Consider the following 20,368-nt stretch of genomic DNA (forward strand, 5'->3'; position numbering starts at 1 on the left):
GGCCCCGGTCCGTTACAAGTATGCCTTTAAGTCTTGGCGTACGTTCACAAAAGCGAGAATTCAAAAATAGGCGAAAAGCTCTAAGATTTGATTCCCGAAATTTGGTATCGATTTGTAGAGCTTAACAAGATCTACATTCTGCAATTTGGACTGATTCGAAAAGTGGATTTTCAAACGAGTTATGAGCTCTCAGGAAGCTACGCCTACAGAATCTCTCTTCTTTCCTCCCCCCTCTCTCTCTCTCTCTCGCTGTGTGTTCCAAACAAAATGTGTCAGCTGTAATTGCCCTGTATGTCTTCTCCAAGACTGCCACGATCGTCTTATTTTGTGTTGCAAAAGGCACCACAGGAAATGGAGATTCTAGACACCTAGACGAAGGGAATTAGAGAAAGCGAGACAGAGAACATGTCAACCCCAAACAAAACGAATCGAAATGTCGTAGGCGGCGATTTACCCTTTTTTGAGGTAGGAAAAGAGGGTTTGCCCCCCAGACTGTTCTGGAATGATCTGGAACCTCTTGATGATCTGAATCTGAAAGATGAGGCCTAAAGATCTGGAAGATGAGATCTAGATGGGAGACCTGGAGGATCACAAAAAGATTCGAGACTGAGCAAGAGAGAGTTCTGAATGGTTCTAGACGTTCCCAGCTCCTCTTAAACGCTCTGGAATAATCTGAAACCTTGACAAGCTAGATGAGCACGTCCAGAGAGTTCTAGAAGGTTCAGGACGCTTTGAGTCTTCAAATCTAGACTAGATGCTTCTGAATATGCTTCTAGACTGGAAACCTAGACTCCCAGACTGTGCGCCGGAGGGTTCTAGAGGCTTCTAGACTTTTGGATGCTGGAAATCTGGAAAGTGATGGTTCTGGACGTTCCCTAATACCTCATATCCCCCGGTGGAGGATTCACACGATTGCCGTTTTAGCTACTACCCCAAGAGGAGGTCACGGATGCTTGCGGATAATTAGAGTGTTTTCTATCCAACGGTGTTTTTCAACAGAAGACCCCTTCGCTTTCATGGAGGAGGCCACAACGGATTGATTTGGGATGATGATGATGATTGCCTAGGTGGGAGGATGAGGATGATTCAAATCGTTTACTTCTCGCCCCTTCCCTAGTATGAATCAATCAATTTGACAAGTTTCGATGTCTCTCTCTCTCTTCCTCTACCTGCCCCGCCCTATTGTTGTGTGTACGCCTGAAGAAGAAGAAGAGGTGATCACATGAAAGAAGAAGAAGAAGAAGAAGACGTTGTGTTGGGTTCACGCCCTTCCTTCGAGAGAGACAAAACATTGAAAACGGTAGATGCCTGCTTCTGATGATGGGTGTGGCAGCACGCAGCACGCCGCCGTCATTCATTTTCTCTTTGGGGTGAAACTTTGAAAAAGGCTGGAAACGGAGAGGAAGAAGCATTGGAAAGTTTTAAAAGGTGCCAGGAGCACTTTGGAGAGCTCGGTCCCTTTTTTAGAAGGTTCTGGTGGATTCTGAAGCATTCTGAATGCGCCCAGAGGTTGCCGAGGGTTCTGGAGCATTCTGGCGGCGCCTAGTGGTTTCTAGATAATTCTGGAGCATTCTGGAGGTTCCTAGAAGATTCGAAGGGTTCTGGAAGATTCTGGTAAGATACTAGAGGGTCCTTGAGGATAATAGAAGATTCTGGAACATTCTGGAACATTCTGGAGACGAATAGAGAATTCTAGAGGTTCGTAGAGGACTCTAGAGGGTCCTAGAAGATTCTAGAGAAGTCTAGATGATTCTGGCAAATTCTGGGTATCCTAGAGGATTTTGGAGGCTTTTGGATACTTAGATTCCTGGATTCTCAAATTCTTAGATTCTTAGATCTAGACACTTGCCGGATTCCCGGATTCATAGATCCTTACAGATTCCTGGATTTCTGAATTCTAGAGAACTCCTAGACTCCTAGATTCTTAAGGATTTCTGGAATCCTAAATTCCTGGATTCTTCGATTCTAGACAATTTCTGGATTCCCGGATTCTTAGATCCTTGCAGATTCCTAGATTTCTGAATTCTAGAGAACTCCTGGATTCCTGGATTCTTGAGGATTCCTAAATCCTTGGATTCCTAGATTTTTAGATTCTGAAAGATTCCTGGATTCCTCGGTTCTGAGGTTTCTGGAGGATTCTGGAAGGCTCTGGAAGATACTAGAGGGTCCTAGAGGACTTTAGAGGACTCTGGAGCAAACTCGAGGCGTCTAGAGGATTCTAAGGAGTATGGAGGATTCTTAGATTCCCTAAAGTTTTGAGAGTTTCTGGATTCTTGGATTCCTTGGATTCCTAGATCCCTGAGGCTCCCTGAACATTCTTCCGAAAGGTTAACACCCGCTCACTTGCTCCTCTTCCCGAAATTTCTCCTTCTTCTTCCCATCATCACTGAGAAACGAAAAGAAACATTGGAGAAGAAGAAGACGACCCAACCGAAGATGATGAAGCCAAAACGCAAACAGTGCAAGCAAGCGGAATCACATATTTCTCTCAGCGGACTGAGAACTTTTTTTGCGAAAAAGACGAAGAAAAATGAACTGAGAACAGTTTGGAAAGCTGAAAATGCAGCGATTTTTATAGTCGAAAAAAGAGAGAGAAGACGAGAGAAAGAGAAGGAAATATTTGTTATATTTATATGCATATAATAAAAATGCACACACATTGAGAACTGCATCGACCCCCCCCCCCCTGCTTCATATACGGAAAGATACCGCCGACAGGAGGCAGAAGCCAACACACACACTGTGTTTGTGCTTGATCCCTCTCATTTTGACAGTAATACTATTCATATTGTTAATGGAGATACACTAATTATTGGATTCCATTCTACTACACTATTGCTCTGAACCGGTGAATTTTGGAGTTGGATCTCTTCTGGACGCTTTTAGAAACTCCTGGAACGTCCTAGAGTTTTGAACATAGGTTGGATATCATTTTTAAGCTTCAAGAGATTATGTTGCTCGTTTAAGGAACAATTTTGACGGGTTTGGAGACTTCTGAGCAATATCAGAGTATCCTGAATTCGTGAGAAGCGATTTGGAGGTTTCTGGAGCAGCCTAATCAAGATTTAGGGGTCTTTTGGATCGCCTGGAAAGCTTCTGGAGAACCTAGAACGTGTTGGAAGGGATTCTGAAGATTCTGGAGCATCCTGAGCAAGATCAGAAGCGTTTTGGAGCGTCTGAAGCGTCTAGAGCTTCTGGCTAGCATTTGGAGCATCCTCAATCCGTGATAAGCGATTCTGACGATTCTGGATCATCTCCTGAGCGAGATTTGGAGTTTTTTGAGCTTTCTAGAAGACTCCGCCCATTTTTGAAGAAGAGTCTAGAGGATCCCAAGAGCCGTATCAAGCGATTTGGAGCATTTCGAGCTTCAAGTTTGGCTCCGAAGCGATTTTTGGAGTACTGTAGACTTCTGGAATCTGCTTGGAACTATTTTGACAGTTTTTGAAACATTTTGAGCTTCAAATTTAGCTCTACATTGAATGAATTTTTGGAGCATTTTGGAGATCCCGATTTTCAAAAACTCCACAAAAAATCGAAATGCTGCTCTCAATAGTGGAATTCGTGGTGCACTTGGCTCACGAAATGTTGTGCTACACACTTGGCATCTCTTGTTCCATTCCACCGACCCCAGTGCCAACAAGCAGCACTAAACAAGGCGCTGGCGGAAGGCTGGGAGGAGGAGGAGGTGACCGAGAACTAGTACAGTTCGGCCGAGAGGGTGTGGGAGGCGGTGGGCGAGGCGCCGAGACTCCGCCCACTTTAGGAGGAGACGCAATGATTCCTTTGACTTCTGCGTCTTCTTTTCCACCGTCGTCGTCGTCGTCGTCGCCTTCAGCAGAATCATCGTTGATTCGAAAGTTTCCATTTCTTTTTTCATCAACGTCTTCTTCATTGAAACCGCAATCGTTTTGTTTTTTGGAACCTTCTGAATCTCCTTCCGATCCTTATACATCTTCTTCTAGCTCACACGCGTGCGATCATTGCGACTCGTACGTTTGGCATGCGACATCGTCACTAGCCACAACATCACTACTTTTACTCGCCGTCGCCACAACGCTAACCATGCTGAAAGTGGTGCGAAGCTATTCGAAGAAGGCCGAGCGGAAGTCGGAGTCCTCTCGTGCCGGAAGTCAACAACACCTTCATTCGAGCAACAGTCAACAACAACAAGCAATCGGAGGATCCGCAGGAGGAGGAGGACAGAACTCGTCGAGCTACTATGAGGAGTATAGAAACGGTGGTGCTGGTGGTTATGGAGGATCTGGCAACGGACACGTCGTCGGAGCGAACGGACAAATCATGCATCACGCCGACAATCGACACCTTCAGAATGCGTATCAGACACACCAGCAGGGAGGGTTCTCGGAGAGCTCGAGCTACGAGACGCGAGAGCACTTTGAGAGGAAGGTGCAACGGGTGAAGAAGACGCGTGGCGAGCGGGAACGATCCAGATCCATGAGGAGGGACGAGGTAGAGTTTTTGGACTATCTGGAAACTTCTAGAGCTCTTGGATCCTTAGAAATCGATTTGGAGCAATTCAGCTTCCATCTAGCTTGACTTCTATATTGATGTCTTCTAGATTGATTCAACGTCATCTATGTTGACCTCTAGATTGATTTTCTCATTTTGCTTCTGGACTTCTACCTGCTTTTGAATCGTTCTAGAAGGTTCAGGATCTTTCTAGAGCCGTCTAGTAGCTTTTAGATCCTTCTGGCTTCTGCTAGACCATCCTGAGGGCGCTTCTAGACCCTTCTAGGAGTGGATCCTTTTAGAACCCCCCTCTAGAACGTTCTAGAGTCTTTAGAGCTGTTTAGAATCTTTGATAACCTCGTCAAAACATTTCTAGAAGCTTCTAAATCATTCTAAGGGCTTCTAGAAGGACTGGAATCTAGAATCCGGTCCTTTCCTGTTGATTCTCCTCATTTTCCAATTGACCTCTTCCTTATCTATCTCTCTCTCTCAGGAGAGATTGTTTATGACTTTCGGCCACCACCGCCGCCTTCCGCAATTAGAACCTTGACGTCTTCTTCTTCTTCTTCTTCTTCTTCTTCTTATTTCTCGGTACACGCCCCCCCCCCCCGAGAGACAGAGATATCTGTTCGATTCATCTATCTCCTCTTCTTCCCTCGATTAATGAATTCATCAGCAGAAGTAGTAGTAGTACTGTAGAGTCATAAAAGGAAGAAGAAGAGGGGAGAGAAAGGTTTATGGAGAGTAGGAAAATAACCTTGGCAACACGCCCTAGGAGGATTTTGAAGGCTTCTGGATCAGCTAGATGAGCTGGGCTAGAAATTCTGGCTCGGCTAGATAAGCTAGGTCAACTAGAAAAAGATCAGCTAGGGCTCATTGATCAGTTAGGATAGCTCTTAAGGCTCAGCAAGATTAGCTGGAACTTCTGACTTAGCTAGGCCTGCTAGGCTAGAAATTCTGGCTCTCCTGGATCAGCTAGGGCTCAGCTAGATGAGCTAAGCTAGCGATTCTGGCTTAGCCAGGTCAGCTAGAATAAGTAAGCACTATCTACACAGCAAGGAACAGCTTGAGAGTTCTATGGAGAATGGTCCCTCTAGACACTTTCCAACCGATTCCGAAGTTTCATGGCCTGGTCAGGATTCTGCTTGGATTCTAGAAGATTCCTATGATCCAAATTGTAGTCGTTAGAATCCAATTCTCGACGTCGTTTTTCATAAATACCCCCGACGATGTATATATGCAAAACAGGAGGAGGATACGCTTGAGACTTCCCCCCCCCCCCCCCCTTTAAATCTTTGCATTTCGCGCATTTCCAAAAGTCTCGACCTTTGTGTTGTCGGAGGAGGCATCGTCCGCCGAACCGAACCGTCCCGATGAATTGGCTATATGCTATAGGGAATGGATGAACGGATGGTGGTAGAATTCGAGATGTTTGAATGTGAATACAAAAGAAGAGAGAGAGAGAGAGGGAAAACGAATAAAAAACAGAAATCGGTGGGAATAGATCCTGGTTCGACACTAGGGAGACTAGAGACTAGAGATTCAAAGAGAGGGGTCAGAGAAAAAATCGGATTTTTTGAGCTCATTTTGAGCCCTGAGCGATCCTGGCTAGAGTCAAAAAATCGCTCATTTTAAGCTCGAAAATGGATTAGATCCTAGATCCCAAGGTTGTTTGAGGCTCGAAATTCGGATTTCTGTGTCCACTTCTAACTTGGATAGAGTCGTTTGGAGTTCAAAAATTGGTTCATTTTGACCCTAAATCCTCGAATTTCCCTGAGTCAAAATTGCTCATTTTTAGATTACAGAGCATACTTTGACGTTTTGGAGATCCGAAATTCCTCTGAATTTGATGTCTTCTGAAACCCTGCAACGTGTTGAATCTAGTTTTGACAGTAACAAATTCTTCTCTCGATGAAGAATTCCTTCTTCTTCTCCCACTTTTTTGATTGATAATGTGATGGTTTCTTCTTCTTCTTCTTCTTCTTCCCATCTTGAATTTCTATATGTGGCCAGGAGAAGAAGAAGAAGAAGAAGAAGAAGAACCACACCCAACCAACCCCTATTTTTGTTTTCTTCTTCGTCTTCTTGAAGTATACAGAGTTGGCCAAAAAATGGGGGTTTTGTTATTGATAAGTGTTGATATGTTGATATCAGAAGAAGAAGAAGAAGAAGAAGGAATTTTGATAAACGAAATTCAGAAGAAGAGGAGGAATAAGAATGGGAATAGGGGGGGGGGGGATCAAGGTCAGGGAAACTAGAAAAAATAAGATTTTTGGAATCGAAAAATGCTTAAAACTCATCAAAAACCAGTGTTTTGAAGTCCAAAATCATCGATTTTAAGAATTTCGAGCTGAAAATTCCAGTTTTAGAGCCCGAAATTCGATTTTTCGGGCAAAAATTGCTCATTTTGGAGTCCAAAAATGGCTCAAAACCCTTGATTTCAAGGATTTTGAGTCTGGAAAATCCATTTTTAAAACCCCGAAATGTTGATTTTCGAGTGAAAATTGCTCATTTTGGAGTCCAAAAAAACCCAAGAATTTGAGCCTGGAAAATCCATTGTTTTTTTTTGTCTAAAAACCGAGATTTTCAGCCGAAAATCCAATGTTAGAGCACCCGAAATTGGGTTTTCCGTGCATCCAATTTTTGGACTCTAAAAGTCCAGATTTCGAGCTGAAAAATATCCCATTTTCAGCGGCCGAAATTCGATTTTCCGTGCTAGAAATTGTTCATTTTGAAGTCCAAAAATGGCTTAGAACCCTTGATTTTAAGGATTCTGAGCCTGGAAAATCCGTTTTTAGAATGCCAAAATTTGATTTTCCAGCCAAAAATTGCTCATTTTGGAGTCCAAAAATGGATCTAAATTGGCTCATTTCTAGCAGAAAACTCTTAATTCTGGACCCCCCCCCCCCCTATGGACATTAGCCGATCAAATTTCCACTAATTTTCACTTCTATGACTAGTTTCTCTCTCCCCACCCAACCCATTTTTTTCCCCGCATAGTTTTGAATACAAAAGAGACAGCGCCTTGCCTACCAGAGCGGTTTCTGTATGTATGCACAACCCGGGAGGGGGGGCCTAGGTAGGTACATACAAGAGAGGACACATGAATTACCAAAGCGGAGGCAAGGTGAACATTTGGAACTAGAGGAAAATTTTGAGGGAAAAATGAGGGGAAAAGAGTCGAAAATGGGGGGAAGTTTGAGCCAAAAAACTAGCAGATTTTGAGTGAAAACGGACGCAAAATTACTGCAAAATTGAGCCAAAACGACCGGAAACCGTCAATTTTGGGTTCATTTTCACTCGAAATTGGCATTTTCGATCCCAAAGCCAAAATCAGCCAAAAAGAGCGATTTTTGAGAGAAAATATGGACCCAAAAAGAGGGGGCAGAAAAGGCAGAAAAATGAGCGAAAATGAGCCAGAATCCAGCAATTTTGAATGCAAAAAAGTCGGAATTAATGGGTTTTGAACCCCCCCCCCCCCCCCAAAATGAGCATCTTTTGAGTGGAATTGGACTCGGAATGAGCCAAAATTTTCGGAAAACCGTGATTTTTGCTCACTAATTAATACCTGATAAAATCCTAATTTTCAGCATTAAACACACTGCTGAAAGCCCCCTGAACCCCCCTATTTTGTCCACATGTTGATTGCTTTTCAAAAGTCCTGTGCCAATTCCAAATGTTCCAATTCAATCTACTTTCAGGTCTCCGAAGCGTTACATGGAAGCGATGCGACATCGGCGCGCGACGCACTGCTTCAATGGGCGCGAAAGGTGAGCAATTTGGGAGGAAACACTTCGAAAAATACAGTATTTTGGACGCCAGAATCGGCAAAAACGAGAAAAAATGAGTCTAGAAATGAGCAATGCTACAGTACAATCATCGAAAAACGGAGGAATAGGATTACTGTAGTTATAGGGATCTAGAAGATGAGCAATCCGCCGGGACAACTGTTGTTTGGACCGAAGGTCCTCAAGGATTACTGTAGATATTGATAGCTTTCTAGGACTCTTTTTGTAGATCCTGGAATACTATAGTTTTCAAGGATTACTGTAATTTCTACCTAGCATGAGCAATTGACCATAACCTAAAACCGTTTAGGGGAGTCTGAAGAAGATTACTGTACCTCTGACTATTAGGATTACTGTACCACATGGGTTTACTGTAGGTTATTGATTACTGTAGTTTTTAGGATGAGCAATACCATCCGGAGTTACTGTAGCTCTCGGATTGCTTCGTCTTTTAGGATTACTGTACTTGGAAAAGTTTCGTTTATGGCAAACCGTATTTTTTTTTGTATTACTGTAGCTCGGAGATGGTTACTGTATCTCCTAGTATCACTAATTTTGGATTACTGTATTTTGCTTTATAACATTTTTCTGTAAGTTTTTGGATCGCTTAGAATTACTGTACTTTTCGAAAGCTTTCCTTTTTTGACGAACTGAGGCTTATTGTAGGAATTTAACATGAGCAATATACTACTGATTCTTCTTTTAGGATTACCGTAGGAGTTAGCATGCGTAATCGAATACAAAAACCGTTTAGGGTAGTCTGAAGAAGATTACTGTACCTCTGATTATTAGGACTACTGTGGCAATATGGATTACTGTAGTTGTACCTTTAGAGGAATACTGTAGAAATCTAGGATGAGCAATACCATCCGGGGTTACTGTAGCTCTCGAATTGCTTCGTCTTTTAGGATTAGTCGATTTTTATGTATGATTACTGTACCCCCTAGGATCACTAGTTTTGGATTACTGTAGCTCTTCTGGATTACTGTAACTCATTCCTTTATGCTTCAGGTGACCGCCGGCTATCCTCGTGTGAATGTGAACAACTTCTCGAGCTCATGGCGTGACGGACTCGCCTTCAACGCAATTCTCCATCGATATCGGCCGAATGCTATCGATTGGAATAAGGTGAGTCTTTCTTTTTTGCAGCAAAAAAATGAGCAAAATGAGCGATTTTTCGAGCAGGAACCGATTTTGGACCACTTTCATAGGCATTTTGAGCCGATTTTAGCCTTAAAAATTGGCTGAAAATCGGTCCAGTTAGCCTAAAAGGTTGTTTAGACTCATCTGGACCAGTTTCCAGCGATTTCCGGCGATTTTTAGGCTATTTTCAACCGCTCTTAGCCCATTTTAAGTCCCTTTCAGCCTATTTTAAGCCATTTCCGCTTATTTTAGACCAATCTGGACCAAATGTTTTGATATCTGGTCGTCATTTTAAGACTATTTTTAGCCATTTCCAGACCTATGTTTAAGCCATTTTAAGCCTATTTTAGGCCTATTTCAAGCCTATTTCAAGCCTATTCTAAGCCTATATTGACCTACATCCCAAACCAATTTCAGGCCAAAAAATGATTCCAGTTTTAGTACACACACACCCGTCCTTCTCCTATAATTTATCAATTTATCATTTAATCAGTGCTAGTATTAGTACTTTCTCTCTCTTCCAATCACCTCTTGATTGCCACTAATCACTCGAAACGCGAAAACCAGAATTCTAGAATTCAGATGCTTCAATCATTTTGGAAATAACGATAATCATGATGATTGGAGACAGAGAGATAGTGTAATAAGTATTCTTCTTTGACGTCTTCTTCTTCATCAGAAGACGTTAGAATTCACAATTCATAGGCATCTGAAGAGGGGGAAGTGATTAGTGTTATCAGTAGAGAGAAATAGTGTGGCATCTAGAGGAGAGCGCTGATTTCCTGTTTAGATTCTTCTGATGACTGCAAAAAAAAGGAAAAAAAGACGAGAGAGAGAGAGTATGGGATTTGAAGAGAGTAGCTAGAGAAATGGGCGTGGCTAGAGAGTGTATGATTGGAAGAGAGTGGCTAGAGAAAGCAGTGAAGACACACACCTTGTTCTCGGAAGAAGACCTTGGAAGTGCCTCCTTTTTTTGTTTGTTGTGTAAGAGGAAAATGGGAATTTCTGTAGGGGTTAAGAAGAAGAAGGTGTGCCCCCCCCCCCCCCCCCCTAGGTGATAAGTGATAAGTGGAAATTTTGAAAATTCGCGAAAAAACGGGAATTTTTGGAGGCTTGCCATAACTTTGAAAAGGGACGAAAATGAGGGGTTTTAAGGCTTGATATTGGCTCAAAATAAACTGAAATTGACTGAAAATGGCAAAAAAATGGCATAAAAGTAGTCTGAAATTGGCTCACAATAGGCTGAAAATAGGCTGAAATCGGTAAAATTCAAGAAAAATGGCTTAAATCGCTGCGATTGGCCTAGAACAGGCTGCCATAAATGAGGCAGAAATGCTGTAATTTGAGTTTAGAAGGCCCCGAAAATGGCTTAAAATAAGGCTGAAATTGGATTGAAATTAGCTGAAATTCGACTTAAAAATCAAAAAATTTTCGACCTAAATCTAGATGAATTTCGGCGGAATTTAGCTGAGATTGATCCCGCAAAAAGGGCAAAACTGTCTAAAAATGAGGCTTTGAGGTGTGAAATTTCAGAAATGGCTTGAAATTTGGCTAGAAATCGGCCTTTATATTACAGAAAAAGGTCCAAAAATAGCTGAAAATAAGCCAGAATGCTGCAATTGGCTTAAAATAGGTCGTTAAATAACTGAAAATGGTCCAAAAATGACTCAAAATGGTTCGAAAATGTCTGAAAATACCTCGATTTTCGCTGAAATTGCTCCAGAAATGCTCCAAATCGCTCAGAAATTACTGGAAAGCTAGGCTTAGAATCTAGGCTGAAATAGGCTAAAAATGGCTCAAAATACCTTGATTTTCTCTGAAAACTGCCTAGAAATGCTCCAAATTGCTCAGGAATTGCCTAGAAATCCTAATTTTCCCCCTCTATTTTGCAGATCAGCGACGAATCGGTGTCCAACCGAGAGCGTCTCGACAACGCGTTCGCCGCGGCGGAACGCGAATTCGGCGTCTCACGTCTTCTCGATGCCGAAGACGTCGATACCAATAATCCAGACGAGAAGTCGATCATCACCTACGTCTCGTCTCTCTACAATGCTCTTCCACACCTTCCAGAGCTTAATAAGGTGGGTTTTAGCCCCTGGAAAATGGGATTTTTGATAAAAAATGACTCTGAAAATGTCAATTTTGGCTTAAATTAGGTCCAGAAAATTGGATTTTTCATGGAAAATGACGCTGAAAATGTCAATTTTGGCCTGAAATTGGCCTAAAACAATGGATTTTTGATGAAAAATGACTCCTAAAATGTCAAAAATTGGGGATTTTGACCCACAAAACATCAGTTTTTCAATGTCAAAATAACCCCACATCTACATGTCTGTCTGTCTGTCTGTGTGTCCATGTGTCGCAATTTTTCTAGCTTCAAAAAGTGCAAGACGAGTACATCGAAGAGGCGTACGAATGGCGCGAATGGGTGGTGCGTGCCATCCAGCTCGTCAACGATCGCCTTCTCCAAGGAACGTCATCTGAACTGATCTACGAACTTCAACGCTTCCGTGACGACGACCTACCACCAAGAGAGGAGCAGAAACGACGCCTATGCCTTGTCTACGATCATTTAGAGAAGATGATGAGGTCCACGGAGCTCTTTGCGATTCCCCATGAGCTCAGTGCTCGCGAGCTTCAGAAGGTGTGGCAGGAGTTGTTGAATTCGATCGATCGACGATTCGATCTGTTGGAACATCATCGTGTACAGGAGGTATCTTTGTGAGAACTAACCATAATTGTCTCTGTGATAACTAACACTCTTTGCATGCAAAAACACTCAAAACATGGCTCAAAAACGCCTCATTTTGTCTGAAAATGCTGAAAATTGGTGCCAAAATGACCTATATCCACTCTTTTAGGCTGAAATTTGCCGTTTTTGGGCACTCAAAAGCTCCAAAAATGTCAAAAATCGACCTAAAAGGGATGAACATGCTCCAAAAAATCGAGATTTAGAGCTCGAAATTTGTCAAAAATGCCTTAAAAATCTGAAATTTCAAGTTTTGGAACCCAAAAAATGGCTGAAAACGACGAATTAGCCGTTTTTGGGCTTTTAAAAATACCAAAAATGTCAAAAATCGACCTAAAAGTGATGACAATGACCCAAAAATCGAGAATTAGAGCTCGAAAATCGCCTTAAAAATCTGAAAATTCGAGTTTTTGAACCCCAGAAATTGCTTAAAAATGAACCTTTTGTCTGAAAATGCTGAAAATTGGTGCCAAAATGACCTATATCCACCCTTCCGGCCTTAAATTTGCCGTTTCTGGGCACTCGAAAGTTCCAAAAAGTGTCAAAAATCGACCTAAAAATGATGAACATGCTCCAAAAAATCGAGATTTAGAGCTCGAAATTTGTCAAAAATTGCTTCAAAATCTCAAAATTTCCAGTTTTCGAACCACAGAAATTGCTGAAAATGACGAATTTCCGGTTTTTGAGTTTTTTAAGAATGCGAAAATTTCAAAAATTGACCTAAAAATCAAGATTTTGAGCTCGAAACTTGTAAAAAATTGCTTCAAAATCTGAAAACTCAGATTTTGGAACAACCCAAAAATGAGTAAAAACACAACGCATTTTGAGCTTTTTCTCTAAAAAATTTCGCCTAAATTCGAAGAATTTTCCAGGAATCATAATCTCCTAAATCTACGTTTTTTTGGACTCTAAATCTTCCGTTTTTGGGCATTTTGAATTCCAAAAAATGTCGAAAATTGACCTAAAAAGCTCATTTTTCAGTCTAAAAAGGCCCGAAAATGCTTTGAAATGAGCTCAAACACGACAAATTTTGCTTAAATATTCAATTTTTGCCAGTTTAAAGGCGCCTAGACCCTCGAAAAATGAAAAATGGGTCATGTTTGAGCAATTTTAGACCCTCATTACCCTATGATCCTCCCCCAATTAACTAGTTAATTGGCCAATTACCCCCCAAAACCCCTATTTTCTATTCCAGGGAAACTCATCGGACATCATCAGCCGTCTGGACCGTGGAATCGGAATCGTCAACGAGAAGCTGGACCTGATTCTGAAGAGAATTGAAGACGTCGAGGCTCGTGTCGACACCTCCCCACCAGCAGCCGTCGAGCGTACCGTAACCGAGATCGTGGACGATTTGAATGCCCTCGAGGCACCGATTGCTCAGCTTTTCGAGTTGGTCGAAGAGCTGAAGACTATGCAACATCCAGAAGCCAACGACTTCTACCGAAGAGTCTACGGACTGCACCAACGAAGAACCGCCTATCTCGACCGGCTCACCAATCAGATTCTGGTTCGGCTGGGAGTCCGTACGGATACACTGCACAAAGAGAATCAAGCACGTCTGGAGAACATGAGACAGACGTCGTTCAGCAGAGTGGAAGAGTGTATCGAATGGGTCCGAGTGAGAATGGAGAAACTGACGACGATGGAGTTCCTGGAGGATCTGGAGACGTTGGAACACATCTTCGAGCAGCACAAGCTCGACAACCGAGACATCCAGGACTTCAGACAGAACGTTGATGAATGCATCGCCCGACAAGCTGAAGTCTCCGCTGAAGACACCTACGAATACTGTGAATTGCTGAGAGTCTTGGAGTCGGAATACCAGCAGCTGAGGGATTTGAGTGCTGGAAGAATGCTGGATCTGGATTCTCTGATTGCCTTTGTACGTGCTGCACAGCTCGAGCTCATCTGGGTTTCAGATCGGGAGAGAATCGAGGTGACCCGTAATTGGAGCGATATCAAACAGCTGGACCTTCCAATGCTCACCAACTACTACAAACAGTTGCTGCACGAGATGGAGCTCAGAGAGAAGCAATACAACGATGTGCATAATCAAGGAGCGGCTCTTCTCAATCAAGGACATCCGGCTGTGCGAGTAATCGAGATCTATCTGAAAACAATGCAAACTCAATGGGATTGGCTGCTGGCCCTATCCAAATGCCTTGAAGAGCACCTCCGCGACGCGCTGAACCTCAAGTCGTTTATGGAGGAGGCTGCCGATGCGGAAGCATGGATTGAGGAACAATCGGCACGTCTTGAGAACAACTACAATCGAACGGACTTCAGTTTGGAGGAGGGAGAGAGGTTCCTGAGGGAGCTTGATGAGATCAAGGAGATTCTGAACAAGTACCATCAGGTGCTGATGGCACTCACCGAGAGATGTGCTTCAATCTCGCCGTTGTGGCAGCGAGGAGAGAGGATTCCGCATCCGATTACTGTAACTGCCCTGTGTGACTACGCGGATCAGAACATCACAATCAAGGCGGGAGATGATGTTGTTCTGCTCGACAACTCGGATTTGATCAAATGGACTGTGAGGGATTTGTCGGGAGTCGAGGGACAAGTACCATCGGTTGTGTTCCGTATCCCACCACCAGATGCCCGTCTGACGGCATTCTTGAATCGCCTACTTCAACAATTCGAGAAGCTCAAGAAGTTGTGGGAGAAGAAGCATCGAATGGTTCGATTCAACATGGTTCTGAACACAATGAGAACTATTCAGTGAGTTTTTTTTAGAACTTTTAAGGGGGGAAATGGGCTGAAAATGGCCTGAAGTAGCCCTGAAAATAGCCTAAAATGACCTAAAATTGGCCTTGAAATGGCTTGAAAAAGTTTTGAAATAGCCCCAAAAATTATCTAAAAATAGTAAATAGTAAAATGGCCTTCAGAAGGCTATTTTTAGGCCGTTCCAGTCCTATTTTACAACATTTTAGGCCGAAAACTAGCCTGGAAACGGTCTAAAAGGGCCTTGACTTGTCTAAAAAGCCTGAAATCGGCTTGAAAATAGCTTAAAATAGACTCTTTTAAAAGTCTGGCAATGGATAATAAATGTGCCCTTAACCATCTGAAAACGTGTCTGAAACTACCAAAAATAGACCTAAATAGCGTGACAAAGCCTTAAATAACCTTAAAATAGCCTGAAACGGCCCAAAATGGCCGAAGAATTAGCCTTGAAAATCGATTTATGACTGTTTTCGGTGTTCTTAGAACATTCTAGACCCGATTTTCATCGAATTTTCTGATAGAAATGGGGGGAAAATGACCTAAAGTAGCCGGAAATAGTCTTAAATAGTTCTAAAAAAGATCTAAAAATTGACTGAAAATCATCTAAAAATGACCAAAACTAGTCTGAAATAGTAGAAAATGGCCTCAAAATGGCTCTGAAATAGCCTTAAATGACCTAAAAAGTGTCTGAAATTAACTTGAAATAGCTTAAAATAGCCTGAAAACGGCCCCTAAACTTCGCGATTTTGCAGAGGCTGGGACCTGGACACGTTCAACTCGATCGATCCCGACCAACGTGACGCAATCATGAAGGCGTTGAACGACGACGCGAACAAACTGCTCTCCGAACTGGATCCCAACGATCCGCTGGCCCTCCGCCTCCGTGAGGAACTCCGCAAGACGAACGAACACTTTTGGAATCTGCTCAACGCCTCGCAGAAGCCACCAGAGCCCGATTGGGCGTCTCAATACGATCAGAAGATGTCGGAATTGCTCAGAAAACTGGAGGAGGCGTGGAGAAAGCTGAACGACGCCGTCGGCAAGCCAGTCTCTCGATCACCGGAAGAGCTGGAACGCGTGATTCATGAGCACAAGAGATTCGAGGATGCCCTTCAGGCCCTTGATGGAGACGTTGCCAACGTCAAGGAGCTGTTCCGTCAACTGCCAAACCCCACGCCGACGCAACGTGTCAATCATGATCGTTTGAATGGACTTTGGGATGATTTGTGGGACTTGTCGAGGATGTATGTCGAGCGAATCAAGGTGAGCAGGTGGTTTTTGAGCTTCGAGAACTGAAAAAAGCCATTTCCAGCTGAAATAGGCCTGAAATTGCAGAATATTATTTGAAAACGGTTCTTAAAAATCTGAAAATGTGAGTTTTCGGAGCCATTTTCAGCTGAAATAGGGAATTTTGAGCCATCTTGGCTTATTTTGGCTGAAAACGACTCTGAAAATCTTTTAAAAATGGCCTTTTGGGCCATTTTCAGCTGAAATAAGCCCCCCCCCAAAAAAAGAAACGATTTCTAATCTCATTTCCAGCCTTAAATACCCTTAAATATGCTAATTTTCCCAATTTTGCAGGTATTGGAGTCGGTTCTGAATGGCATGGTCGAAGTCGCTGACATCGTGAAGCAGCACGAGATAACGTTGAACTCATTCGACGATCTGCCGGCTGCGCTCGACAAACTGCGTGGACACCACTCGCAGTTGCTCGAGATCAACATGGTGCTCAGGGTGAGCAGCGTTTTGAGCAATTGTCAGCCTTGAAAATTGAATTTTTTGGGGGTTTTTTAACTTCGAAGTGTAATTTTTGAGCACTTTTGAACTCGGAAAGTGGACTTTTTGACCCTAAAATCATGATTTTTGACCTCGAAAATGTGATTTTTGAGCAATTTTGAGCTTGAAAAGTAGGCTTTTTGACCCGAAAATCATGATTTTGAGCTTAAAATCATGATTTTGGACCCTGAAATCATGAATTTTGACCTCGAAATCGAGATTTTTTAGCTTGAACTCATGATTTTTGAACGATTTTTACCCTAAAATCGTGATTTTTGAGCGATTCTGACCTCTGAAAGTCAGATTTTTGAAGGTTCTAACCTGAAAATCATGATTTTGGACCCTAAAATCATGATTTTGGACCCTAAAATCATGATTTTTGAGCCTAAAATCATGGATTTTGACCTTAAAATATGATTTTGGACCCTGAAATCATGATTTTGGAGCAATTTTGAGCTCTAAAAATCGGATTTTTAGCGATTGATCATCCGTAATTTCAAATTTCCAGCAACAACAAACCGTCATCGATCAGCTGAACAGAAATGTCGCACTGCTCCGCCAACACGTCGCCCGTACTCGTATCAACGAGGGACAGTGAGTGTTTTCTTTAATTTTTTGGCTGAAAATCTGGGAATTTTGAGCTGAAATTCGTGAAAATCTGACCAAATTTGAAGAGGGACTAGTTTTGGGGATTCCTAGGCCAGCTGGTGCAAATTTGGTTAATGCAAAAGACTCAAACGTACTACAGTAGTCCCAGAGAGCTTCAAAATTATCATGATTATAACTGGAGCCTTTTTCCGAAACTACAGTAATCCCAATTTTCAATTTGTGCTCATTTTGGAACTTTTTTCTGGTCTTACTTTGGGATTCTAGGCCATAGGTCATGGTCCCTGTAACTACAGTAATCTTAAATTAGAAAAAACCCGGGGAATCCGGGAAAATTTGAAGAGGGACTAGTTTTGGGATTTCTAGGACACCAACCTTTAAGGATCCTAGCGCCATCTAACTACAGTAATCCCAAATAGATATATTCTAATTATAGTAGGAAATCGGTCGAACCAACCTGGCCTAGATTTGGGATTCTAGGACATCTAGCATAGACCTTTTCCAATAACTACAGTAATCCCAAACGAGACCGTCCAAGTTGTGCTCATTTTGGAGCTTTTAATAAGCCAATGTAGACTGTCTTGGCCTATCTTTGATTTCTAAGGATTCTAGGCCATCTAGCTACAGTAACCCTAAATGAGACCGTTGCGCTCGCTTCGGAGCTCTAGCTAGACTGTTGACGCGAGCTCCAAACGAGCGAAAAATAGGCTTTGCTGGCCTAGTTTTGAAATTCTGGGTCACCAACTTTTTGGGATTCTAGGCCATCTAACTACAGTAATCCAAAATTGTTCAAATTCGAAAAAATTTGATAAGGGACAAGGTTCCGGGTTTCTAGGCCATAAGCGTTTTCCGTAACTACACCGCCCAAGTTGTGTTCTCAATTTGGACCTCTTGAACAAGCCAAACGAAACTGCCTTGGCCTAGATTTGATTTTTAGGGATTCTAGGCCATCTAGCTACAGTAACCCTAAATAAGACCGTTGTGCTCGCTTTGAAATTCCTAGCTATAGCTTGTCTTGGCCTAGTTTTGAGATTCTAGGCTCTGGAGTTCTAGGGATTCTAAGCCATCTGTCATAAGCCGTTTCCAAAACTACAGTAATCCCAATTTCAGCCACCCCGACGTTGACGCTATCGAAGAAGAAGTGCAAAAGCTGAACGTGCGTTGGGAGAATGTGAACGCTCAAATCGCCGAACGCCTTCTGGCCGTCGAGAAAGCTCTCCAGATTCAAATGGTCTATCGATCGGAATACGAGACGGAGATCAAGTGGTTGGACGACGTCGAGGAGACAATCAATCGACTCCGGAAACCAGATGAGCTGCGTCCCGAGGAGTATCAGCATCAGTTGGATACGCTCACCCAGATGTACTCCCATCTTCAAGAACACACTCAAGCCATCGAGAATGTGAACAAAGAGGGTGGAGAGTTCATTCATAAGGCCAAGATGTTCGATGCGAAACTCGGACAGTACGGAGATGCGATCGTTGGAATACACGGACCCGACGTTCGTTCGTTGTTCCGCCGGACGAAGCCACAGCCGAAGAATGGCGCACAGATTGTGACCGAGGAGCTGGAGGTGAGTGTTTTGTCATGGGGGGGGGGGACTAGTTTTAGATTCCTAGGCCACCTGGTTCTATAGTTGGTTTATCACAGAAGAAATAGGAACGTTTCAGAACTACAGTAACCCCACAATAGGGGCTCGTGTTGAAGCTCTAAACAAGCCGCAAATGATGTCCCCCATTTTTCTAAGATTCACAAAAAATTTTGAATTTCTGAAAAAATTCAAATTTCCAGAACTTTTGAATTTACAGTTTTCTGATTTTCCACATTTTGGGATTTTTTATAATTCTGCAAAAGAAACGAATTTCAGCTCCCTGAATCCGGAATTTTGAAATTTTTGAAATTCCTAAATTTTGTATTATTGAAAATTTATGATTTCCCACGAAAATGAAAATGATTCGAATTTGGTTGAAATTGGCTCAAATTTGACTGAAAATAGTCTAAATTTGACTGAAAAATGGCTCAAGTTTGGCTTAAAATAGTCAAAATTTGGCTTAAAATGATCTAAATTTGACTGAAATTGTTCAAAATTCGGCTTAAAACGGCTCGAACTTGGCTGAAAATGGTCGAAATTTGATTGCGAATTGTCGAAATTTGACTGAAAATGGTCCAAATTTGGCTGAAAATGATTCATTTTGCAGCTGCTGAATCGCCGTTTCGCTCAACTCAGCTCGCTGATTCTCGAACGTCGCGAGACGATGCAAGTGCTCATTCAGAACTGGAAACGTCAGAAACAGGTTAGTCCTCTCTTTCCATTTTTGTATTTTTTGAATTTCTGGTTTTCCCGCCAAATGGGTGTCCCTATTTCGTTTCTAGTCTTGTTCATATAGGCCGTTGGTGATAGTAGATTAACATGAAAATGAGCGATTTTGGGGGTTTTTGGGGCTGGAAATGGCTGAAAATCGATATTTCCAGGCCTGAAATGGCTGAAAATGACTGAAAATGACAATTTTTTGACTGAAAATGCTCAATTTTAGACGAAAAATACTCATTTTTAGGCTGAAAATGGCTGAAAATGATCATTCTTTGAGCTGAAAATAGCTGAAATTCGACATTATCAGCCCCAAAAATCCCCCAAAATTGCTCGTTTTCCGCCCCCATTCACAACGCTTTATCCATGGGTTTTGATAGTAAGGTGATAGCAAAAATTGTCCATTTTTGTAGTCTTTTTTGTAGTCCTACAGTAATCCCATTCTCCATCTACAGTAGTCTTTATTGATTTCTTATCATTATCACAATCAAAAAAAAATCGAATTCAGAGCACCCAGCAACAACAATTTTTGAGTTTTAACACACCCCGCCCCGCCCAGCCTACAGTAATCCATTTCCCCCCTCCCCACAGCAGAGCCGCCTCTCTAATCAATCAATCAATAATCAATTCTTATCAGTTTCAGCTTTTTTTTTTCAAAAATTTCAGTTTTTTCTATGTACACACACACACCTATCTACACACGCTTTTTTTTGAGTTTTTTAAGCACCTAAAATGTCTGAAAATCTGGAAAAATCTGAAAAAAAAAATGCACCACCAATCTTTGAAAAAAGTCGATAAATC

The 20,368-nt window shown here is 42.3% G+C and overlaps 2 protein-coding genes across 2 annotated transcripts in view; both read left to right on the forward strand.

Annotated features, from left to right (window-relative positions):
- The window catches only part of Cbr-vab-10, a gene marked incomplete at both ends in the record, with an annotated part of 25,151 nt that extends 6,304 nt beyond the window's left edge, over positions 1-18,847 (forward strand). The window contains 9 exons of the mRNA XM_002640503.1: positions 8,172-8,240; positions 9,270-9,386; positions 11,294-11,482; positions 11,776-12,114; positions 13,346-14,874; positions 15,630-16,140; positions 16,459-16,633; positions 17,148-17,247; positions 18,370-18,847. Of these exons, the coding sequence (XP_002640549.1) occupies positions 8,172-8,240; positions 9,270-9,386; positions 11,294-11,482; positions 11,776-12,114; positions 13,346-14,874; positions 15,630-16,140; positions 16,459-16,633; positions 17,148-17,247; positions 18,370-18,847 (3,507 nt within the window). The remainder of the gene's footprint in view (positions 1-8,171; positions 8,241-9,269; positions 9,387-11,293; positions 11,483-11,775; positions 12,115-13,345; positions 14,875-15,629; positions 16,141-16,458; positions 16,634-17,147; positions 17,248-18,369) is intronic.
- On the forward strand, positions 3,538-4,557 carry CBG15814 (the record flags this gene model as incomplete). Its single annotated transcript, XM_002640504.1, has 1 exon — positions 3,538-4,557. The coding sequence occupies one exon, from the start codon at positions 3,538-3,540 to the stop codon at positions 4,555-4,557; it is 1,020 nt and encodes a 339-aa protein (XP_002640550.1).
- Positions 18,848-20,368: the final 1,521 nt, after the last annotated feature.

Source organism: Caenorhabditis briggsae (assembly GCF_000004555.2).
Source record: "Caenorhabditis briggsae complete genome, chrI, whole genome shotgun sequence".
In the NCBI taxonomy this organism is placed as follows: domain Eukaryota; kingdom Metazoa; phylum Nematoda; class Chromadorea; order Rhabditida; family Rhabditidae; genus Caenorhabditis; species Caenorhabditis briggsae.